Below are 20,264 nucleotides of genomic sequence, written 5' to 3' on the forward strand. Positions count from 1 at the left end.
AAAAAATATGTTAATATTTAAATCTTGGAATAGCTTTGGAAGTGGATATAGGCTGTAGGGTTAGAAGTAGAAGATAGTGTATTTTAAAACAGTATTATTTGTAAGTGATAAAATGTGAAGATTTTTATGGTAAAAGTAAGTGTGATAAAAAATGGTTTAAAATTATGATATATTTTAACTGCTAAAGATGCGGTAAAATGAAAATCAGATAGGGAGGACTTGGGGAAGCTCACCTAACAATGTTTAGAAAAAATAAGGGTAAGACAAGAATTTGTTTGTATTGTTTTTTCTGTTTGTGTTGTGTTTTTTAATTGTGTTATAAAATGAATAAAAAAATGGGGGGGGGAGATGAGGAAGGGGGAGAAACCAGTTCTGCCCCCTCGGAGCTCCATGGAGAACAACACAGGATATAAAAGCAATAAACACATTAAGTCAGTGAATAAGATAGGGGCAGAGAAATATGCTGGGTTCTCCCACGCTCCAGGTTATTAAAAAGTACAGCATGTCCCATGAAGAGAGATGCCATTCCAGGCTGGCAGGCCCTGGGGCTTTTCAATGTCCTTTTCCACTCCGTTATTTTACAGCCAGATCCACTGTGACCTCGCTTGGCTGTTTCCAAAAAAGCAGGGGTGGTGCTTTGTGCATGTGTGTGTGTGTGTGTGTGTGTGTTTTGCCTGGCTCCCTACTCGCTGCTTCCTCGCCACATCCAAAAGCTGCTCATCGGAAAAATGCCACAGTCTTGGCATCATTCCTTGCAGAGATCCAGCGAGGCGAAGGAAAGGCTCCGTTATAAGGATCCTGAACGGCCGCTGGCCAGTCCTGAAGCTTTGGGCGTCAACAACAGCAGCGCCACCCAAAGCAGGGCACCTCATCTGACCCCGGACCGCAGAGGGCGCAACGGGTGTGCCCGGTGCCACACTTTGTGGGGCTCTGGGGTCTCGAACCAGGAACTCACAGGGCTCAGCAGCATGCGCCATGATGGAAGTTTGCCACAAGGAGGAGCCGCTCCGTACCTCGCAGCCATTATCCTTAGGTCTCAGCCGCCATATATGCAGCTGATGCCCTGCAACCGGGTTCTGTGTGACCGAGCCCCAAGTAACCCCTTAAAATCTGACTGCACGTATGGATGCACCCAAACAGGATCCTGCCCCGGATATATGGAAGGCTATGAATGTAATCTAGTAATAGCTCCACCTGAGCAAATGATACAGTATTGGCCTGAATATAAGCCTCACTTTCTTTCTTTCTTTTTCCAAATTCCGACCGTGAAAAGTTAAAGTGTGGCTTCAATTCGCGACCTTACAAGAATGGGCTTTTACCGCTGCTGAAACAGACATACGCTAAAATACAACGGGTGTGAGTGCCTGCAGAATTTTAAGGGAGCAGCTTATATTTGGGCGCTGTCTTTTCCCCCTCTCCCCTCCGTTGAATTTGGGGGCAGCTTATATTCGGGCCAATACGGTATTTGTACACATGCACGCACACTGAAGATTGCACTTATCTTTTTTTGTTTTTAAAAACCTTACTGCAAAGTACCTGAAACTGCTGTAAGACAGGCAAATTCTGCAGTTATGCTTTTCATTTCAAGAGTCGTTTTTCTTCCAAGAGACTGCTATCAAAACTTGAGCTGTATCTCTGCCTGCCCCCTCCCCCGCTCCTTATAATCATAAGGACCAGAAAGTTGCTTTGTTTAAAGGAAACGAAGTTTTTATTTTCAGTATTTCCTGTCTTGGGGGGCCTACACCGCAGCCACGAAAGTTTTCCATTCCACCCAAGCATGCCCTAATAATAATAATAATAATAATTGCACTTATCGCCATAGTGATTTATTTAGGACAACTCAGTAAAATCCAGGCCTTGGCCTCCATAATAATAAATAATGAAGCAGCCCCATAAACCCTGTGTTGAGCATCGGTTGTCCCCATTACAGAAGGACAGGAAGTTTATGGTTTCTGCCAGCAACAAACTTGCATCAGTTCCAAATTCCATTGGGTTATTGGTGTTTGTGTGTGGCACAGAGAACTGGCTGGCAGTCCAAAGGAAAAAAAAAAATATTGTTAACTTTGTACGAGTACAAGAAGAGTCTGCAGTGACTCGATGTAACAGCACATTTTGTTTCAGAAGGAACCATCCCAGAATTCTGGGCACAGTCTCAATGGCAACGTTGAGGGAGGAAGGCTTTGACAATTAAACAGAAATTACAGGCCCCTGGTTTGTGTCAGGAACTGGGGGAATGTGTGGCAACCTACCCGCTTCTCCAGCAAAAGACTGGGGCATTTGGTGGTACAGGGAAAAGAGCAAGTTGCCTCAAGGCATAGCTTGTCGGTTGGACAACTGGATGGGGTCAAATCTGAAGACCTTGAGAGCAGAGATGCTGGATTAGGCCCAATGCCTATTTAGTCCAGCATCCTGTTCTGACAGTGGCCAGAAAGATGCATATGGGAAACCTGTAAACAGGTCAAGAATGCATCAGCACCTGTGTTCCCAGAAACCAGTATTCATACTACTTCTGACAGTGACGATAGATTTATCTAATCAGATAAATCTCCGGCTGTTATGTACTGAAGTTCTCACCCTGAGCCAGCAGGGGGATACTGTAGATAGTTTTTACTCAGGTCCACATATGCAAATAAGGGATCAAAAGTGACGTTCAGTGATTGGATAGTTATAGAAAGTTGTTACAGTTACGTTGTACTGGAGCTCTGTATAAGCAGGCTGGCTGAACCCTTCTGTTCAGTTCTGTTCTGACCTGTGAATAAACAAGAGCTGTTTGGAGAATCGCTGTGTCGTCTGATATGTTCACCCACAACTTAACACCGGCCATATACCCCTGCCCAGCGACTGTGCTCATCAGAGAGTGTTGAATGATGAGAAATGTGCTTAGCTTGCGCTAGGAACCGGGCTTTTAGTGTTTCGGCTCCAGCCCCCTGGAATCAGTTTGTTCTTGAAATCAGACAGGGAAATCCACCACCAATGCACTTACTGCATCAATGGCATGTTGCTGAATACACTTGGGGGGCGCTTTGGGACTGGAGCGGCCCCCTGTTTTCAGGTGCGGAAAGGTGGCTGTCACTGCCCTGGCAGACCCTGTGGGAGAAAGAGAAGCCGCGTTTCACCGACCTGTGGAATGCTTCCGTGTCCTCTCCGCATCTTTGTACAGCGACCCCAAGATATCTCCCATCGATTTGGAGATCCTCATCTCGTGCTGTTTGCTGTTGTTGGGTTGCAGAGACTACGGGAGGTACGTGAAGAGAGAGTTGTTAGGTTTCAGTCTCCTCCTTCGGGAAGGATGCTTAAAATATTCCAGGCATATTCAGTCTCCCTGTCCAGGAACATATCGCTGGACCCTAATCTGTAGTGGCTGGTGCCCATGGGAACTGATAGAGCAGAAATCAGGGAGGCCAACAGTAGGGGGCGCCAGAGCCAATGACAGGCAGAGCTAATTGATTCATTTCCCAGTGAAGGAGAATCCACCACTTTCCAAGGTCAGCTGTTCAACGGTCAAACAGCTCCTACTGTTAGAAGGTTCTTCCTGCCTGATGTTTTATCAGACCCTCCTTTCTTGTAACTTGAACCCATGTTAGAAGGCATCTGAAGGCAGCCCTGTTTAGGGAAGCTTTTAATGTTTAATATGTTATTGTATTTTAGTGTTCTGTTTGAAGCCGCCCAGAGTGGCTGGGGAAACCCAACCAGATAGGCGGGGTATAAATAATAAATTCTTATTATTATATTATTATGTGATTGGACTCCCACTCCCATTGTCTCTGACGTAGGGCAGAAGGAGGCTGTTGGGAAATGCTCCCTTTACTCTATGGTCTTCACTGGCCCCAAGGCTGGGGAGCCTGAGAGATATTGCTTTGTCTGAAGTGTCTCAGGAAGGCACATGAGGAAACTTGCTCCCCTGCCAAAAATGGTGTTTCCCAGCTTCAAAATACAGTGGTACCCCGGAAGTCAAGCGGAATCCATTCTGGAAGTCCGTCTGACTTCCAAAACGTTCAAAAACCAAGGTGCGGTTTCCGATTGGCTGCAGGAAGCTTCTGCAGCCAATTGGAAGCCAAATCGGATGTTCGGGTTCCAAAGGATGTTCGCAAACCGGAACACTCATTTCTGGCTTTTGCGGCCTTCGGGAGCCAAAACGTTCGAGTCGCAACGGAAGGTGAGAGGGAGACAGAAAGATTTGGTTCTGGTGGGTGGGAACTATAGAGTGCAGGCTTGTGTGTAAAAATATCGCACTACCACACAAAATTCATGCCGTGGGGTATTGAATCTAGGGCAGGCACGTCCAACAGGTAGATTGTGATCTACCGGTAGATCACTGGACATCTGTGGAAGATCACTGGTAGATCACAGACTCCCCCCAAAGAAGCCCCAGAACTTCGGCTGCCCTAAAAAAAGCTAAATATTTTAGCTCTGCAGCCCATAAAAAGAAGCTCAATAATTTTGACCTGAACCCCAAAAAGGGGGTAGATCACTGCCGGTTTTTAACTCTGCGAGTAGATTGCAGTCTCTTGGCAGTTGGCCACCCCTGATCTAGGGAATCCAAAGGGAAATCTGTCTAGTTAAGCTGAAGAATTAATCGCAACAGCCTTTTTGCCAATTGGGCGCCCTTCAGATGTCTGGAACTACAACTCCCATCTGCCCCGGGCTGAAAAAGTCCCCACCACAACCACTCCCACCTCGGTCTAGGTGAATCCTTGGTCTGATCCTGCAAGGGAACACTTATCTCCTCAACCCAAATCCCAAATAGGCTGGGTTTTGCTTGAGGGCTGCTAGATGCTAACAGGACGGTAATTGCATCGTGCAGGGGTTGTTCAGACAGTGGGGTGAAAAATGGACTCCAAAGCAGAGTGAACAACCCCCCCCCCCAAATGACCAGATGCCAGTTCTAATGTGTCCCTTGCGACACATTCGCCACCTGATACATCATTAAAACATGCAAGAGCGTTTTGACTCCCTGGGACAAGAGCACCGCGTTTTGTAAAGGTAAAGGGACCCCTGACCGTTAGGTCCAGTCGTGGCCGATTCTGAGGTTGTGGTGCTCATCTCACTTTATTGGCCAAGGGAGCGGACGTACAGCTTCTGGGTCACGTGGCCAGCATGACTAAGCCGCTTCTGGCGAACCAGAGCAGTGCACGGAAACGCTGTTTACCTTCCCGCCGGAGCGGTACCTATTTATCTACTTGCACTTTGAGGTGCTTTCAAACTGCTAGGTGGGCAGGAGGAGGGACCAAGCAACAGGAGCTCACCCCGTCACGGGGATTCAAACCGCCGACCTTCTGATCGGCAAGTCCTAGGCTCTGTGGTTTAACCCACAGCGCCACCTGCGTCCCCTTCGTGTTTTGCTTTGTACACAAATGGAAGGAGGAAGGGGGTGGTTGGGGAAAGCGCAGCTGCTCTCTCACGTTTGTTTTCTTTGCCGTTTTCACAAACACTTTGAGGCTCTTCAGAGAAGGGCTGAGGTCCAAGTGTTCCACTGCCCGGTCCAAGTCTTCCTGGGATTTGAGGGGAATCAGGAGCTGGGAAAAGATTGAACAAACACCGTTGTTGCAGCTGAGGTACAAACAGAGGAAGCCAAAGAGCAGCCGGGGGCTTGGGAACTGGCGGGGAGGTGGGCAGTTGGACCCGGGGCACAGCAAAAGGAACCCGAGGCCCCCGGCAGAAAATAGCAGCCAAACATCTGGGGGCTTTGACCTTTTCTTCCAAGATAGCATCCCCCCCCGGAGGAATCGGATAAAAGTTATCAAAACAACAGCCTGCGAAAGGGAAGGTGCAGAAGCGCCGCTGGCTCCGCTGGAGGGAAGACCTGTGTGGAAAAAGTAAATAAAACACTCCGGAGACTTGGATCCGACTTGCAAAATGCTACCCACCAAGAGAGGGACACGTAAACTGCAAACGCAGCATCCAGCTGCTCTTGCGTAGTTTGTCCGTTTGAAAACAAGACAGGCGTGCTTCTTAAAGGCAGCTGCTTCTGAACGCTGGGCTGCCGGGAGAGAACTCTTAGCATGCCCAGAGAATTAAATTGGTTATTGAATTCATCAGATAATTACAGGTTTCCCTGCAAGCCCTGAGTGTCGAACTACCAAGGAAGCTGCTCGTAGTGTCTCTGCATGATTCCCTGCTCTGGGTTTTGTCTCCTTCCAGGTTTGTTCAGACGAGTGACTTATTTAGAAAGAAAGAAAAAGAGATGGGCTCCTCTGAGAGCAAGGTAGAATAATACTTGTTTTGGATATAAAAGCTGCTCCAATGTCAATTCAGAAAACAGTGTGCTTTAGCTATCCGGTCGTGGAGGCACAGATTTCATTTGCGATTATTATTGTTAGGAAAACTTACATCTGTCTAAAATAAACACCGACGGCAGCTCACAATATAATTTAAAAGCAGATCAGTCCACAAAGAGGCAAAACTAACATGCAATTTAAAAACACCAGGGAGAGCAGCTAAAAATTTGTAGAGTGTAATAAAAACCACTGAGAATGGCCTCTCCAAACATCCCAACCAATTGTATTTCTGGTGCTGAGACTGGGATTCGAATCAGGTCCTCTTTTGCACTTCCCAGACTAATATATGGATCGGAACTTAATTAAAGAGAGGCCTCATAAATGTTCAGAATGTGAAGCCAGGCCTTCAGCTGATTGACATGCTATGCCATTTTAAATGTGTTTGTGGGAGGGGGGGGTTATTGTTTTGCCTTTGGTTTTACTTTTATTCTGTATTTTGTGTTCTTATTCTGCATTTTAATGTTGTGGAGCACCCTGTGATTTTCGGATGAAGAGCCGTATACAAATTTAATAAAGAAAAAGAACTACGGTTGTCCTTAAGATTTTGCACGCCTTCATAATTTGCGATGGAGTTCTCTGCTCAAAAAAAGGTACTGCGATGCTTTGAAATACATTTATAATTGTGTGAATGGAGATGATGTATGTTTTTAAGCATGTGTTTCGTAATGAAATGTTTTTTTAACAAAACACAAATTGTATGTAGATTTCTTTTTTTGAGAACAAAATCCACAGGTAATGCCAAAATGGGGCAGAGCAGAATATGCATATGAGGAAGTAACATGAAGTTAGTTTTGTGAACAATGGGAATAATCTACCCATTCCAACTTTGTATTTGAACATTTCCCCACCCTTAATCAGTCTAGCCTGGAATTTGGATCTAAACTTTTGGGGGCAGTTCCCTGGCAGTCCCCTAACCTCACCCCCCACCCTCCACCCCCAAACCTACACAGGCCTTCCAAAAAACTGCCTGTGCTTGGAATAAAATGTCCTACGGACTTAGGAGCCTCTCCACCAATGTTCCATGTGGTCCCGTGCCCGGTTATCGAGACGCCAAAAAAAGAGACACCGTGTTTGAAAACTTCTGCCTGTGGTCCTTTTGCCTAATTGCTTCTGTCTAGCGGGAAGGTTTTCTGCCTCGCCTGCCAACGAGGCTGCTCTTTACATGAAAGTTCCCTACCAGACACGGACCTAAATATAGACACATGTAAACCAGAGAGAGAGAGAGAGAGAGAGAGAGAGAGAGTTGGCAGGTTGCAGGCTCAGGAAATGGAGCAAAACTTTCTTACAGCCGGTAAAACTGAAAAGCTAAGTTAATGAGCCAGGGCGCCCATGGCGGGGGGAGAAGGGGGGGGCACGATTTGCCGAGTGCTGATTCATCACCTCGCTAAGCTTCTCAAGGTTTGAGCCTGTGAGGGTGAAGAAGACAGGTGTAGGATATTAAGAATGGTGGCGGTGTCTTGGCCGACGTGCTGCTGCTCCCATGCAGGTTTTCAGCCTGAGAGTAAGAAAGGAAGCAGGCTGCAGGGAGTTCTGCAGGTTTCCAAGAGAGATTTGCATTGAACTGCGGGAAGGCTGGCTGGGGAGCAGGGAGTCTACTTGAGATAACAATAAAAGCACCTTGAAAACAATTTGGATTAGATGATCCTACTCTATTGACAATTCCAGCACAGATGCAAACAGGGAAAGATCTCCACGTAATGATTAAAGGTAAAGGTAAAGATACGCCTGACTGTTAGGTCCAGTCGCAGACAACTCTGGGGTTGCAGCGCTCATCTCACTCTATAGGCTGAGGGAGCCGGCGTACAGCTTCCGGGTCATGTGGCCAGCATGACTAAGCCGCTTCTGGTGAAACCAAAGCAGCGCACAGAAATGCCATATACCATCCCGCCAGAGTGGTACCTATTTATCTACTTGTGCTTTGACATGCTTTTGAACTGCTAGGTTGGCAGGAGCAGGGACCGAGCAACGGGAGCTCACCCCATCACAGGGATTCGAACCGCCAACCTTTTGATCGGCAAGCCCTAGGCTCTGTGGTTTAGACCACAGCGCCACCAGCGTAATGATTACTATTTATTCAGTTTCTGTACTGCCCTTCACCTGAAGATCCCAGGGCAGTTCACAATAGAAAGACACAAAAATACATACCGTAGTAACAAAGAAAAACAAGAACACCAGCACTCCACAACACAAACAATTTAAAAGGCCAGATAAGTTTAATGAGCCAAAAGCTTGGGAGAAGAGGAGTGCTTTTGCCTGGCACCTAAAGCTACATAACAGGGGTGTAAAATTATTATTATTTATTTATTGTTCCTGTTCCTGTTCCTGTTATATTTATATCTTGCCCATCTGGGTTTGTTGGAAGGTATTTAGTAGGTGCTGAAAGAACAGCAGAGGTGGAACTTGTCTAATATTTAAGAGAAAGGTGCCACAGTGCTAAATGCCCAATTGCTAAATGGTGCAGAAAGGGTCTCCTGTTCAGGTGGCATCTGCAAGCCTCTCCCCAGGCAGAAATCAAAGCCAAGAGCTTGTGCTGCCCTGGTGCTCGGCTACATCAAAGCAGAATATGGCTCCTGTAGCTTCCATAAGAGCCAGGGTCAATTAAGCAGTTTATCATTATTATTAAATTTGTTAGCTGCTCTTTATCCTGCCCAGGGCAACCCAAAGCAACCTGCAACCAAATTAATAGACCCATTAAATGTTAGGTGCAAGGACAGCTTCGGCAGGTGTCATGAATGGCTGAGAAAAGCTGCCTTTGTGCCCAGTTCTTAATTTATACTTAACAAGATATAAAAGGTAAAAGATAAAGGACGCCTGGATGGTTTGTTGTTGTTGTTGTAGTCTTAAAACATCTTAAAACATCTGGAGGGCCGAGTTTGAGGAAGCCTGTCTCAAGGCTTACAAACTTTGGCCATCTGCTCTTTCTAGAACTCTAGAATTCTTTTGTGGGCCTGCACCACTTGCGACCTGTCACGACAGACACAGCCAACTGACCTTGTTCGGCTGGCTTGCCTGGCGCTTGGCAACATTCTCCTGCAACCTCTGCCAGGGCCAGATCTCCAGCAAAGCACCCTTCTGGTATGGAGTGTTGGTGTGAACTGCAGATGTTGCTGAAGCTACAATGCACATCATCATCTAGACATTGGCTGCACCACCTGGGGCTGATGGCGGGTTGTTGTTGTTTAGTCGTTTAGTCGCGTCCAACTCTTCGTGACCCCATGGACCAGAGCACGCCAGGCACTCCTGTCTTCCACTGCCTCCCGCAGTTTGGTCAAACTCATGCTGGTAGCTTCGAGAACACTGCCCAACCATCTCGTCCTCTGTCGTCCCCTTCTCCTTGTGCCCTCCATCTTTCCCAACATCAGGGTCTTTTCCAGGGAGTCTTCTCTTCTCATGAGGTGGCCAAAGTCTTGGAGCCTCAGCTTCAGGATCTGTCCTTCCAGTGAGCACTCAGGGCTGATTTCCTTAAGAATGGATAGGTTTGATCTTGCAGTCCTGGACGATTACATCCAGTCAAAGGTGAGTATGGGGTTTTGGCGTTCATCTCGCTTCCAGGCCAAGGGAGCTGGCGTTTGTCCGCAGACAGCTTTCCGGGTCATGTGGCCAGCAGGACTAAACCACTTTTGGCGCAACGGGACACCGTGATGGAAACCAGAGTGTACAGAAATGCTGTTTACCTTCCCGCTGCAGCGGTACCTATTTATCTACTTGCACTGGTGAATCTGATCTGGGACCGTAATAAATTTCATTCATTTCATACTTGCACTGACGTGTTTTCAAACTGCTAGGTTGGCAGGAGCTGGGACAGAGCAACAGGAGCTCACCCCATCACAGGGATTCAAACCTCCGACCTTCTGATTGGCAAACCCAAGAGGCTCAGTGGTTTAGACTACAGCGCCACCCACTCCCTAACAAGATATATACCATAGATTCCGGCGTATAAGATGACTTTTTAACCCCGGAAAAGAGGTTTAAAAGTCGGGGGTTGTCTTATATGCTGGGTATGGCTGCAGTGGGCGGCGGGCTCTGCTCCACACTGGGAGGAAGCCGCCCAGCGAAGCTGGCTTAGCATCGCTGGGCAGCTTCACCGGGCAGCTTCCTCCTGGCGTGGAGCCCGCCGCCCACTGCCGCTGCCCAGCGAAGCTGCTGAAGCATGTAAGACGACCCCCCAAATTGGCAGCTGCCAATTTGGGGGGTTGTCTTATACACCCAGTCGCCTAATGCGCCGGAATCGATGGTATATACAGTTTAATTAAAAAAAACCCAGCCAACAAGCTCTAGGGAAACTTTCTTAGTTTGCTGTAACCCGCCTTGCAGAGAGGAGGTTGTTTTAAGCAAACACACATACAAGCAAGCAAAGAAACCAACCTCGTTGTTGGCGTATTGCAAGTCCATCATCTGCCCAAAAGCATCCATGGCTTTCTGCAGAACTTCTTTGAACTTAACTGGCCTCTGGAACTGCATAATCCTGCAAGGAAATAATAGGCATTTTGTTATTTAAAGCATCACTATGCCTCTGCTCAGTAATGTGGGGCAGCAGTACATTCTTCCATTGCTTTCACTTCTGAAAAGCAAATACACATAACAACATTGCATGCAATTAAATTAAGCTCAATCAGTTTTAAACAAATTAGCATACTGTTAGAAAGGGTTACTCCTTTTGGTTTTTAAGGATCCTGAAGGACAGGCAGTTTCTCTCTGTACGTGTGAAACAATTAAAGGAAGGGAGAATGACTATGGGCTTTATACGATTTAAGGAAGAACAATGACACACATCAGTCTTCATGCAACCAGGGAAGGTAATAATAATTATAATAAAATTTTATTTATATCCCGCCCTCCCCAGCCAAAGCCGGGCTCAGAGCGGCTAACAACAGTAAAAATAGCACAATTTACATAAAACCACAGTCAAGTAATTAAAATACATTCTACCTTTTCTCTCCATCGTGGTCAAATTTGATCCTGGCATTCCGCAACTGAGGAACAAAAAGAGATAGAAGCCCATTAGCTACAGAGCCGATGCAGCGTAGTGGCAATAAAACCTGGGCTACACAAATCTGGGAGCCCCAGATCCAAATCTCCAATTTATGGTGCTCTCACTAGATGGTTTTAAGTGAGCCGACTTCGGCCTCAGTTTGCCTCCCCTCCATCTGCAAAATGGGGGGAATAATAGCAAGCTGCCCTGCAGGGTTGCTAAGAAGCTCCAAGGAGGAGGGTGTACACCAAACACTTTGAACGTTCTCTGAAGGAGGAATGGGGAACCTCTGGCCCCTTAGACAAAGCTTGACTCCAACTCCCATCAGCCTCTGCCAGAATGGCCAATGGTTAGAGATGAAGGGAGCCACAGTCCAAGAAAACCTAGAGGCCCAAAACAGAAGAAAACTGCTCTAGGTGTTCTTTGAGTCTAACCCTCCATTGGGAAAGGAGTATGACAAGTCTGTACACTGGTACCTCGGGTTACATACGCTTCAGGTTACAGACGCTTCAAGTTACAGAATCCGCTAACCCAGAAATAATACCTCGGGTTAAGAACTTTGCTTCAGGATGAGAACAGAAATCGTGCTTCGGTGGCGCAGCGGCAGCAGGAGGCCCCATTAGCTAAAGTGGTGCTTCAGGTTAAGAACAGTTTCAGGTTAAGAGCAGACCTCCAGAACGAATTAAGTTCTTAACCCGAGGTACCACTGTATATTGTCTCCCTGCTTATTTAACTTATATGCAGAATTCATCATGCGAAAGGCTGGGCTAGATGAATCCCAAACCGGAATTAAGATTGCCGGAAGAAATATCAACAACCTCAGATATGCAGATGACACAACCTTGATGGCAGAAAGTGAAGAGGAATTAAATAACCTTTTAATGATGGTGAAAGAGGAGAGCGCAAAATATGGTCTGAAGCTCAACATCAAAAAAAAAACTAAGATCATGGCCACTGGTCCCATCACCTCCTGGCAAATAGAAGGGGAAGAAATGGAGGCAGTGAGAGATTTTACTTTCTTGGGCTCCATGATCACTGCAGATGGTGACAGCAGCCACGAAATTAAAAGGCGCCTGCTTCTTGGGAGAAAAGCAATGACAAACCTAGACAGCATCTTAAAAAGCAGAGACATCACCTTGCCAACAAAGGTCCGTATAGTTAAAGCCATGGTTTTCCCAGTAGTGATGTATGGAAGTGAGAGGTGGACCATAAAGAAGGCTGATCGCCGAAGAATTGATGCTTTTGAATTCTGGTGCTGGAGGAGACTCTTGCGAGTCCCATGGACTGCAAGAAGATCAAACCTCTCCATTCTTAAGGAAATCAGCCCTGAGTGCTCACTGGAAGGACAGATCCTGAAGCTGAGGCTCCAAGACTTTGGCCACCTCATGAGAAGAGAAGACTCCCTGGAAAAGACCCTGATGTTGGGAAAGATGGAGGGCACAAGGAGAAGGGGACGACAGAGGACGAGATGGTTGGGCAGTGTTCTCGAAGCTACCAGCATGAGTTTGACCAAACTGCGGGAGGCAGTGGAAGACAGGAGTGCCTGGCGTGCTCTGGTCCATGGGGTCATGAAGAGTCGGACGCGACTAAACGACTAAACAACAACAACCCGCCATCAGCCCCAGGTGGTGCAGCCAATGTCTAGATGATGATGTGCACTGTAGCTTCAACAACATCTGCAGTTCACACCAACACTCCATACCAGAAGGGTGCTTTGCTGGAGATCTGGCCCTGGCAGAGGTTGCAGGAGAACGGTGCCAAGTGCCAGGCAAGCCAGCCGAACAAGGTCAGTTGGCTGTGTCTGTCGTGACAGGTCGCAAGTGGTGCAGGCCCACAAAAGAATTCTAGAGTTCTAGAAAGAGCAGATGGCCAAAGTTTAGCCTTAAGACAGGCTTCCTCAAACTCGGCCCTCCAGATGTTTTAAGACTACAGTTCCCCTCATCCCTGACCACTGGTCCTGCTAGCTAGGGATCATGGGAGTTGTAGGCGGAAAAAATCAGGAGGGCTGAGTTTGAGGAAGCCTGCTTTAAGAGATGGACGTTGGGAAGGCCTGGATGATGCCATAGGGGTACAGGAAACTCGGCTAGTTTGCCTATTCTGCTCTCCAGAGATGGGAATGTTTCTGAAAGCAATTCCCGGGCCTTAATACGAGTGGAAGGTTTGCATACTACAAATGGATCGCGGACAAAGTCCTGGTTTCCCAACACACCCTAGAGTTGCAGTCCTGCAGTCCTGGGGTTTGGTCAATCCACTTCATAGGGACAGGCAGTTGGGTATGTGTCAATTTCGGTTTCTCATTTTTTCTAGACTTAAACTCAGTTCAGTTCTCCACATGTCTGCATCAGTTCGCAATTCTTTCTTTTTTTTAAGTCCTCGTGAAAATTCATCAGCATTTTAGTGCAAATTTCTTCTAATATGCAATTCCCCCCCTTGCAATTTATCCTAATATACATTTTTTTTGCACAGCAATTTCCTCTGATGTAATGCAACTTGGTACGTTTATTTTTAAATGCACATGTGTTCATGCATATTTTATATTATTTAAGAAAATGCATATATTCCTTGATTGTGGCAAAACTTCTAAGCCATGGGTAGGCAAACTAAGGCCTGGGGGCCGGATCCGGCTCGCGGACAGTCCAGGAATCAGTATGTTTTTACATGATTAGAACGTGTCCTTTAATATAAAATGCATCTCTGGGTTATTTGTGGGGCATAGGAATTCGTTCATTCCCCCCCCCCAAATATAGTCCATCTCCCCACAAGGTCTGAGGGACAGTGGACCAGCCCCCTGCTGAAAAAGTTTGCTGACCCCTGTTGTAAGTGTTTTACAAGCAATTACCCTAGTAAATGGGTATTTTCGTGGACATTACACGGCTAGAGAAACGCACCGCAAATTTCGAAGCAGTGGCTGAGTTTGGGTTTCTGTGACGCTTCAGAAAGTATGGATTTGGTAGGCTCACCTTTCAACATGAATGGGACTGAATTTCCCCCACATCCCTAGCAAGCGTACACATTCCTTGTGGCCTGAAACCAAGCAGCAAAGCCCATTGGTTGGAGTGCCCCCCTATTAATAGATTTTTCAGAAATAAATAAATACAGAAATAAATTACAGAGTCATCTCTCTCCTCCCTTCCTTTCTTTTCTGGGTGGGAAAAAAAATGTATTCCCTACCCTGGATAAAGCAGGCCTTGGAAAAATCAGCCACACGTTGCTTTCTATCAAATAAGGAGAATTCCTAGATGGGCGAGTGGGGTGACGTCTCTTCCTGAAAACGCTCCTTATCTTTTACTCATACTTTGCCCAGAGCATAGTTTCCATGCTCCCATCCTACACTTCATCAGGGTTTTGAAGAACTTGAAAACTGCCACTATTTTGTGACATTCTGGTTACTGATACAGCTTTTAAAAAAGGGGGGGGAACCTACAAGGAGGGTGGCAACACCAGAACAGGGCCTTCTCTGCTGTGGCTCCCTGTCTGTAGAATGCTCTCCCCAAGGGCATTCGCCTGGTGCTTTCATTATACACCTTTAGGCACCAGGAAAAAATGTTCCTTTTTAACCAGGCCTTTGGTTGATCTGATTTACATCCTATGCCCTTTTGAAATGTGCTTTTTTTGGGGGGGGCTATTGGGTTGTTGTTTTTACTTTGATTATTTATTTTGTGGTTTTATACAGTGGTACCTCAGAAGTTGAACAGAATCGGTTCCGGAAGTCCCTTGCAAAATGTTCGGAAACCAAGGCGCGGCTTCCAAACGGCTGCAGGAAGCATCTGCAACCAATCTGAAGTTGCGGAAGTTGCGTCGGGATGTTCGGGTTCCAAAGAACATTCGCATTTCCAGATTTGCGGCGTTCGGGAGCCAAAACATTTGACTCGCAAGGCGTTCGGGATCTAAGGTACGACTGTATCTTGATTTTATCCTGTGATCCGCCCTGAGACCCCTGGGTATAGGGCGGTATATTAATAATAATAATAATAATAATAATAATAATAATAATAATAATAATGAGCCACACACAAAAACTCGTATTCAGGTGGTTCCCTCCCCATCTCTCTGCTCACGAGTCACATGGCCTCCTTGATCGTGGCTGCAGAATGCAAAAGGGGCAACAGAGGACGCTGATTTGTGCTGAGTCAGATCATTGGTCCATTTAGCTCAGTATTGTCTTCGCTGGCTGCCAGCAGCTCTCCAGGGTTCCAGGCAGGAGTCTCTCTCAGTCTTACCTGGAGACGCCGGGGATTGAACCCCGGGCCTCCTAGATGTAAGGCAGAGGCTCTGCCTCTGAGCTACAGCCCTCCCCATGCAAATCATATGTCCTGGAAGTGTCCTACAGAATTACCAGGCGCAGAAATCTGAGCTTTTATGCAATGAGCGCCGTTTGCTTCGCTGAGCAAGAGAGCTTTGAGCTGCCACCCCCGCCTGCAAGACTCGACGCCGTTTCTGCTGACCAGAACAACTCTGTTTAGGAACAACGTGTTGCTGGAAATCGCCAGAGCACTTGTTTAAAACAGCCCCAGAAGAGCCCCAGAAGAGAGGGGGAAATAATGACTGCATCCTTCTTCTCCGGAATGAAACAATAACAACAACAGTGACCTCCTCTGGACGAGGGCCAAAGAAAACACACCAGTCGCCTCTCACATAACAGCACTTGGCTGGCGAGGAGAGGAATCCGAGAGAGCCAGATGCAAAAGAGGGGGGGGGGGAAGAGAAAAGATTTGCAGGATTTCGACTTCCCCTGCACTCAAGTGTCGCTCGCTAGGAAAACAACTATTAAAAGGGGCCCAAAGATCAACTTCATTTGAAATGGGTGGATTCTGTACCCTTTGCAGGGTAAACGCGAGGATGGGAATATGTGTTTTTGTATATAGAGACGTCCAACTTTTATGCAAGGGATGCGGGTGGCGCTGTGGGTTAAACCACAGAGCCTAGGGTTTGCCAATCAGAAGGTCGGTGGTTCGAATCCCCACGATGGGGTGAGCTCCCGTTGCTCGGTTCCTGCTCCTGCCAACCTAGCAGTTCGAAAGCACACCAGAGCAAGTAGATAAATAGGTACTGCTCCAGCGGGAAGGCAAACAGCGCTTCCGTGCGCTCTGATTTCCATCACGGTGTTCCATTGTGCCAGAAGCGGTTTAGTCATGCTGGCCACATGACCTGGAAAGCTGTCTGTGGACAAACACCGGCACCCTTGGCTTGAAATAGATAAATAGGTACCGCTCCAGTGGGAAGGTAAGCGGTGTTTCCGTGCGCTGCTCTGGTTCGCCAAAAGTGGCTTCATCATGCTGGCCACATGACCCAGAAGCTGTACGCCGGCTCCCTCGGCCAGTAAAGCGAGATGAGCGCCGCAACCCCAGAGTCGGTCACGACTGGACCTAACGGTCAGGGGTCCCTTTACCTTTACCTTTAATGTGGCTGGACGTAAGACATAAGAAGAAGCACCCATTGATCTGGCCACCTTGGCCTTTGACCCCACCAGGGCCGGCCCACTGAAGCAGCCGCCCTGAGCGGCGGAATACCATGGGGCAATGCCCAGCACCCCCAGCCGGGTCATATGGCAGCTATACTGCAAGCGCTCCCTGAGATCTTGCTGGAAGCCACTGCCATTGTTGACCCCATTAAGCAAGACATTGACGGCAGGAGCGGGGAGGGAATGCAGCAGCTGTGTCGCATTTTGTTTCAGGCTGTGAAATGGGAAAGGACGGCCCTGGGCCCCATTCACCATTGCCCTGTGGCTCCTGAAAAGTTCCCCATAAAGACAACCAGTGTGGCGTCATAGTTAGAGTGTCAGACTCGGGAGAGCAGGGTTCGAATCCCCACTCAGCCACAAAGCTACCTTGGGACTGTCCCTGCCTCTTAGCTGGCCCTACATAACAGGGTTGTCGCTAGGATGAAAAGCCTCCCCCCCCATTTTAGTAAAGTTATCCTTTATCAGGCATAGCAAACCACACATTATCAAACAGACACCGTATGCAAATTGTGCAAAATACGAGCTGAACATAACAAGGTTTGTCCCGGTCAGATCTTTAACTCCATAGAAAATCAATTTGCATAAATAATACAATACAGCACTACCGAATCCCTGCTCAATTAAGAACCACTAATTCTTTTTATAATGACCCAGTCTTTCTACATGGATAGCACTCAAAAATTCAGCCACTATTAAAGTAATTTGATCATTCCTGTCCGAAAGCAGGTCCTGAACCGTTGGTGGCAAAGAAATCAGCCTATTGAGACCTCTAATAATTGCCTTCTGGCATAAATGCCAAAATCACAAGAAAAGAAAATATGCTCCAAAGTCCCCCCGGTTTTATCTGTTGTGCAGCAGCAACTGAACCTGGATCTTCTGAGTTCTCACCCCTGTACTGTTTTCCCTCCCATTGCATCAAACTCAACCATCAGGAAGAAGCAAAGTACAAGATCCCTCTCCCCCTGGTACAGGGTCACTTTCTTAGCCAGAAACTCCTGGCCAGCTGCCTCCTTCCTTCCTGCTGGTGGCATCCTGGAAGCAAAATCAGGGTTTGTGGCAAGCTTGTGGAGGGCCTTGCCATGAGAAATGTGCCCAGGCAGGTCACCCCAGGCCAGGACATCTTGCTAACATGTGACGAAATCCCATCGCCGGGCAAGGACAGCTACTTCTTGGAGAAGCTGTGGAAGACTCAGGCGTTGGCCAGGACTTCTCGGAAGTGTGCTAATGGTAGGGTCAGTGGGAGCTAGCTTTCCACCACTCAACAGGCTGGCGTGGGATGCCAGGGCAAGTGCCGTGAGCCCATTGCCTCAGGAGGAAACTGGGGGAGAAGCTAAGCTGGCCTCCTAACTCGCTTTAATAGGAGGTAGGGACACACACAGACATAAACACCCAACAAACAAACAAACGCAGAAAAGGACCAGTGTCCTTGCATCTTTTGTGGCTGGAGAAAAGGGAAATTCAGATAATACTCCTCGACTTGTTTCTTTGTTTACCCTAATTCCTCACCTGTTAAAGATTAATTAGTCAGAAATTGGTTTTTAATTGGCGAAGAACTTAGATGCGCCCTAACTCCTGCAGGGCCCTTGCCAAAGGAAAGCTTACAAGAACACTGTTGTCTTGCCATGTGTGGCTTAGACTCGTTCATCTGGCCCAAGAGGCTGGTGTTAAGCACATCATGCAAGCAAGTCAATTCATTGCAGGGAGGCCTGTTTTCGGCAGAACGCTACATCACAACGCAGCATCATTTCTGGAGCATTCTTTGGGGTGGAGGGAATGGCTGCCCCCACGATCCTGCTCCCCCCCAAAAAAAACCCCAAACCCTAGAGCAAAGGTCAATGGAGCAACAAAGGCAAATTTACCTGCATACTCTACCTAACTTCCAACACCTCCTCATGCTCCTCTTTATATTATCCATCCTGGCAGGCAAGAGGCGTTACCTGATTTCAAGGACACATTCCACCCATGTCAACAGTGATGCAGCAGCAAAAAAAGCTAATGCTATTCTAGGCTGCATCTAGGCTATTCTAGGCTGCATCAACCACAGTCTAGTTTCCTGATCAAGGGAAGCCATTAGCACTGTTCTGTCCTGTCTTGGTCAGACCACAGCAGGGATACTGTGTCCAGTTCTGGTGATCAAGGGTCTGGAAGCCAAGCCTTATGAGGAACGGTTGAAGGAGCTGGAGATGTTAAGATTGGAAAACAGGAGAATGAGAGGATAGCCATCTTCAAATATCGAAAGGGCTTTCAGACAGAGGATGGAGCAAGCTTGGTTGTTGTTTTTTTCCTGTTCTGGAGGGTAGGACCCAAACCAATGGCTTCAAGTTACAAGACAGGAGATTCTGACTAAACATAGAACTGCATAGTTGGAAGGGACCCTAAGGGTCATCTAGCCCAACCCCAGGCAATACAGTATATGCAGGTGGCCCGTATGGGGATCGAACCTGTGACTTTGGTGTTACCAGCACCACACACTGACCAACTGAGCTAGCCACAGGCATAATTTCTGGCAGTAAGAGCTGTTTGACAGTGGAACAGACTCCCCAGGGAAGTCGTGCACTCTCCTTCCTTGGAGGTTATTGAGCAGATGTTGAATGGCCACCTATCACGTATGATCTAGCTGAGATTCCTGCATTGCAGGGGGTTAGACTAGATGACCCTCGGTGTCCCTTCCAAATCTACAAGTCTATGACTTCTGGGAATAGCAATAAAAGGCAGGCAGCCCATTAGAACGTGAGAAGCGTCCTGTTTGATCAGGGCAAAGGGTCCAGCATCCCATTTTCCAAAGTGGTCAGCCAGTTGCTTGCAGGGAAAGGGCTTCTTCCCAAGCAATTCTGCCTCTAAATTTGGAGGTGATGTATAGCCCTCAAGATGAATAGTCCTTGATAGTTCCATCTAACCTAAAGAAAGGGGGGAAGGAGCAAGACTGACGGCTACATTAGCAGTGGAATCGCTGGTATGTACGCCTCTCTTTTAGAAAACGAGGGCAGGAAGAAGATGGCCTCATCCCAAGGGAGGAAAAAACCATGGCGACCACTGTTTGGATGTATGTTTACGTTCAATGCGTGTAATATATATATATGTGTGTGTGTGTGTGTGTGTGTGTGTGTGTGTGCACTCGAGGATCTAGTGAATTTCTGCTCAGCTTTCATTACAGCTTTGGAAGGAGGTGTGGAAAGAGCCAAGCTGGCTGGTTTAGATTAAGAGAACTGTTGGAAAAAACTGGGGAGAGAGAGAAAAAAATAATAATAACAAAGCGTCTCTGAATGAGGTGAATCATGATCTCATGCAGCATTCCCTGAAGAAATAGCTGCTGTTTATAATAAAACACAGAGTACGCAGTTAAAAGTTGCAGCGGGCTGTTCGGAAACTCGCAGAGAGGAACCGAATGTTTTCTGTGGGCAGATGAGCACAGATATAAGGAGGAGCGGAGGGCATTCTGGGCAGAGGGTGTGGTGCATTATGGGTAGCAGAAGGGCAATCTGACCAAGGCATGAGGGGCATTATGGGTAGCAGAAGGGCAATCTGACCAAGGCATGAGGGGCATTATGGGTAG

General features: G+C 47.3%; 1 protein-coding gene across 1 annotated transcript in view; it reads right to left on the bottom strand.

The window, feature by feature from the left end:
- LOC128424067 (mitogen-activated protein kinase kinase kinase 3-like) overlaps nucleotides 1-20,264 on the bottom strand; it is a 64,515-nt gene that overhangs the window by 22,426 nt on the left and 21,825 nt on the right. Inside the window, exons 3-6 of the mRNA XM_053409854.1 lie at nucleotides 11,208-11,251; nucleotides 10,644-10,743; nucleotides 5,403-5,516; nucleotides 3,121-3,232 (exon numbers count right to left, since the gene is read on the bottom strand). Of these exons, the coding sequence (XP_053265829.1) occupies nucleotides 3,121-3,232; nucleotides 5,403-5,516; nucleotides 10,644-10,743; nucleotides 11,208-11,251 (370 nt within the window). The remainder of the gene's footprint in view (nucleotides 1-3,120; nucleotides 3,233-5,402; nucleotides 5,517-10,643; nucleotides 10,744-11,207; nucleotides 11,252-20,264) is intronic.

Source organism: Podarcis raffonei, chromosome 12 (assembly GCF_027172205.1).
Source record: "Podarcis raffonei isolate rPodRaf1 chromosome 12, rPodRaf1.pri, whole genome shotgun sequence".
In the NCBI taxonomy this organism is placed as follows: Eukaryota; Metazoa; Chordata; class Lepidosauria; order Squamata; family Lacertidae; genus Podarcis; species Podarcis raffonei.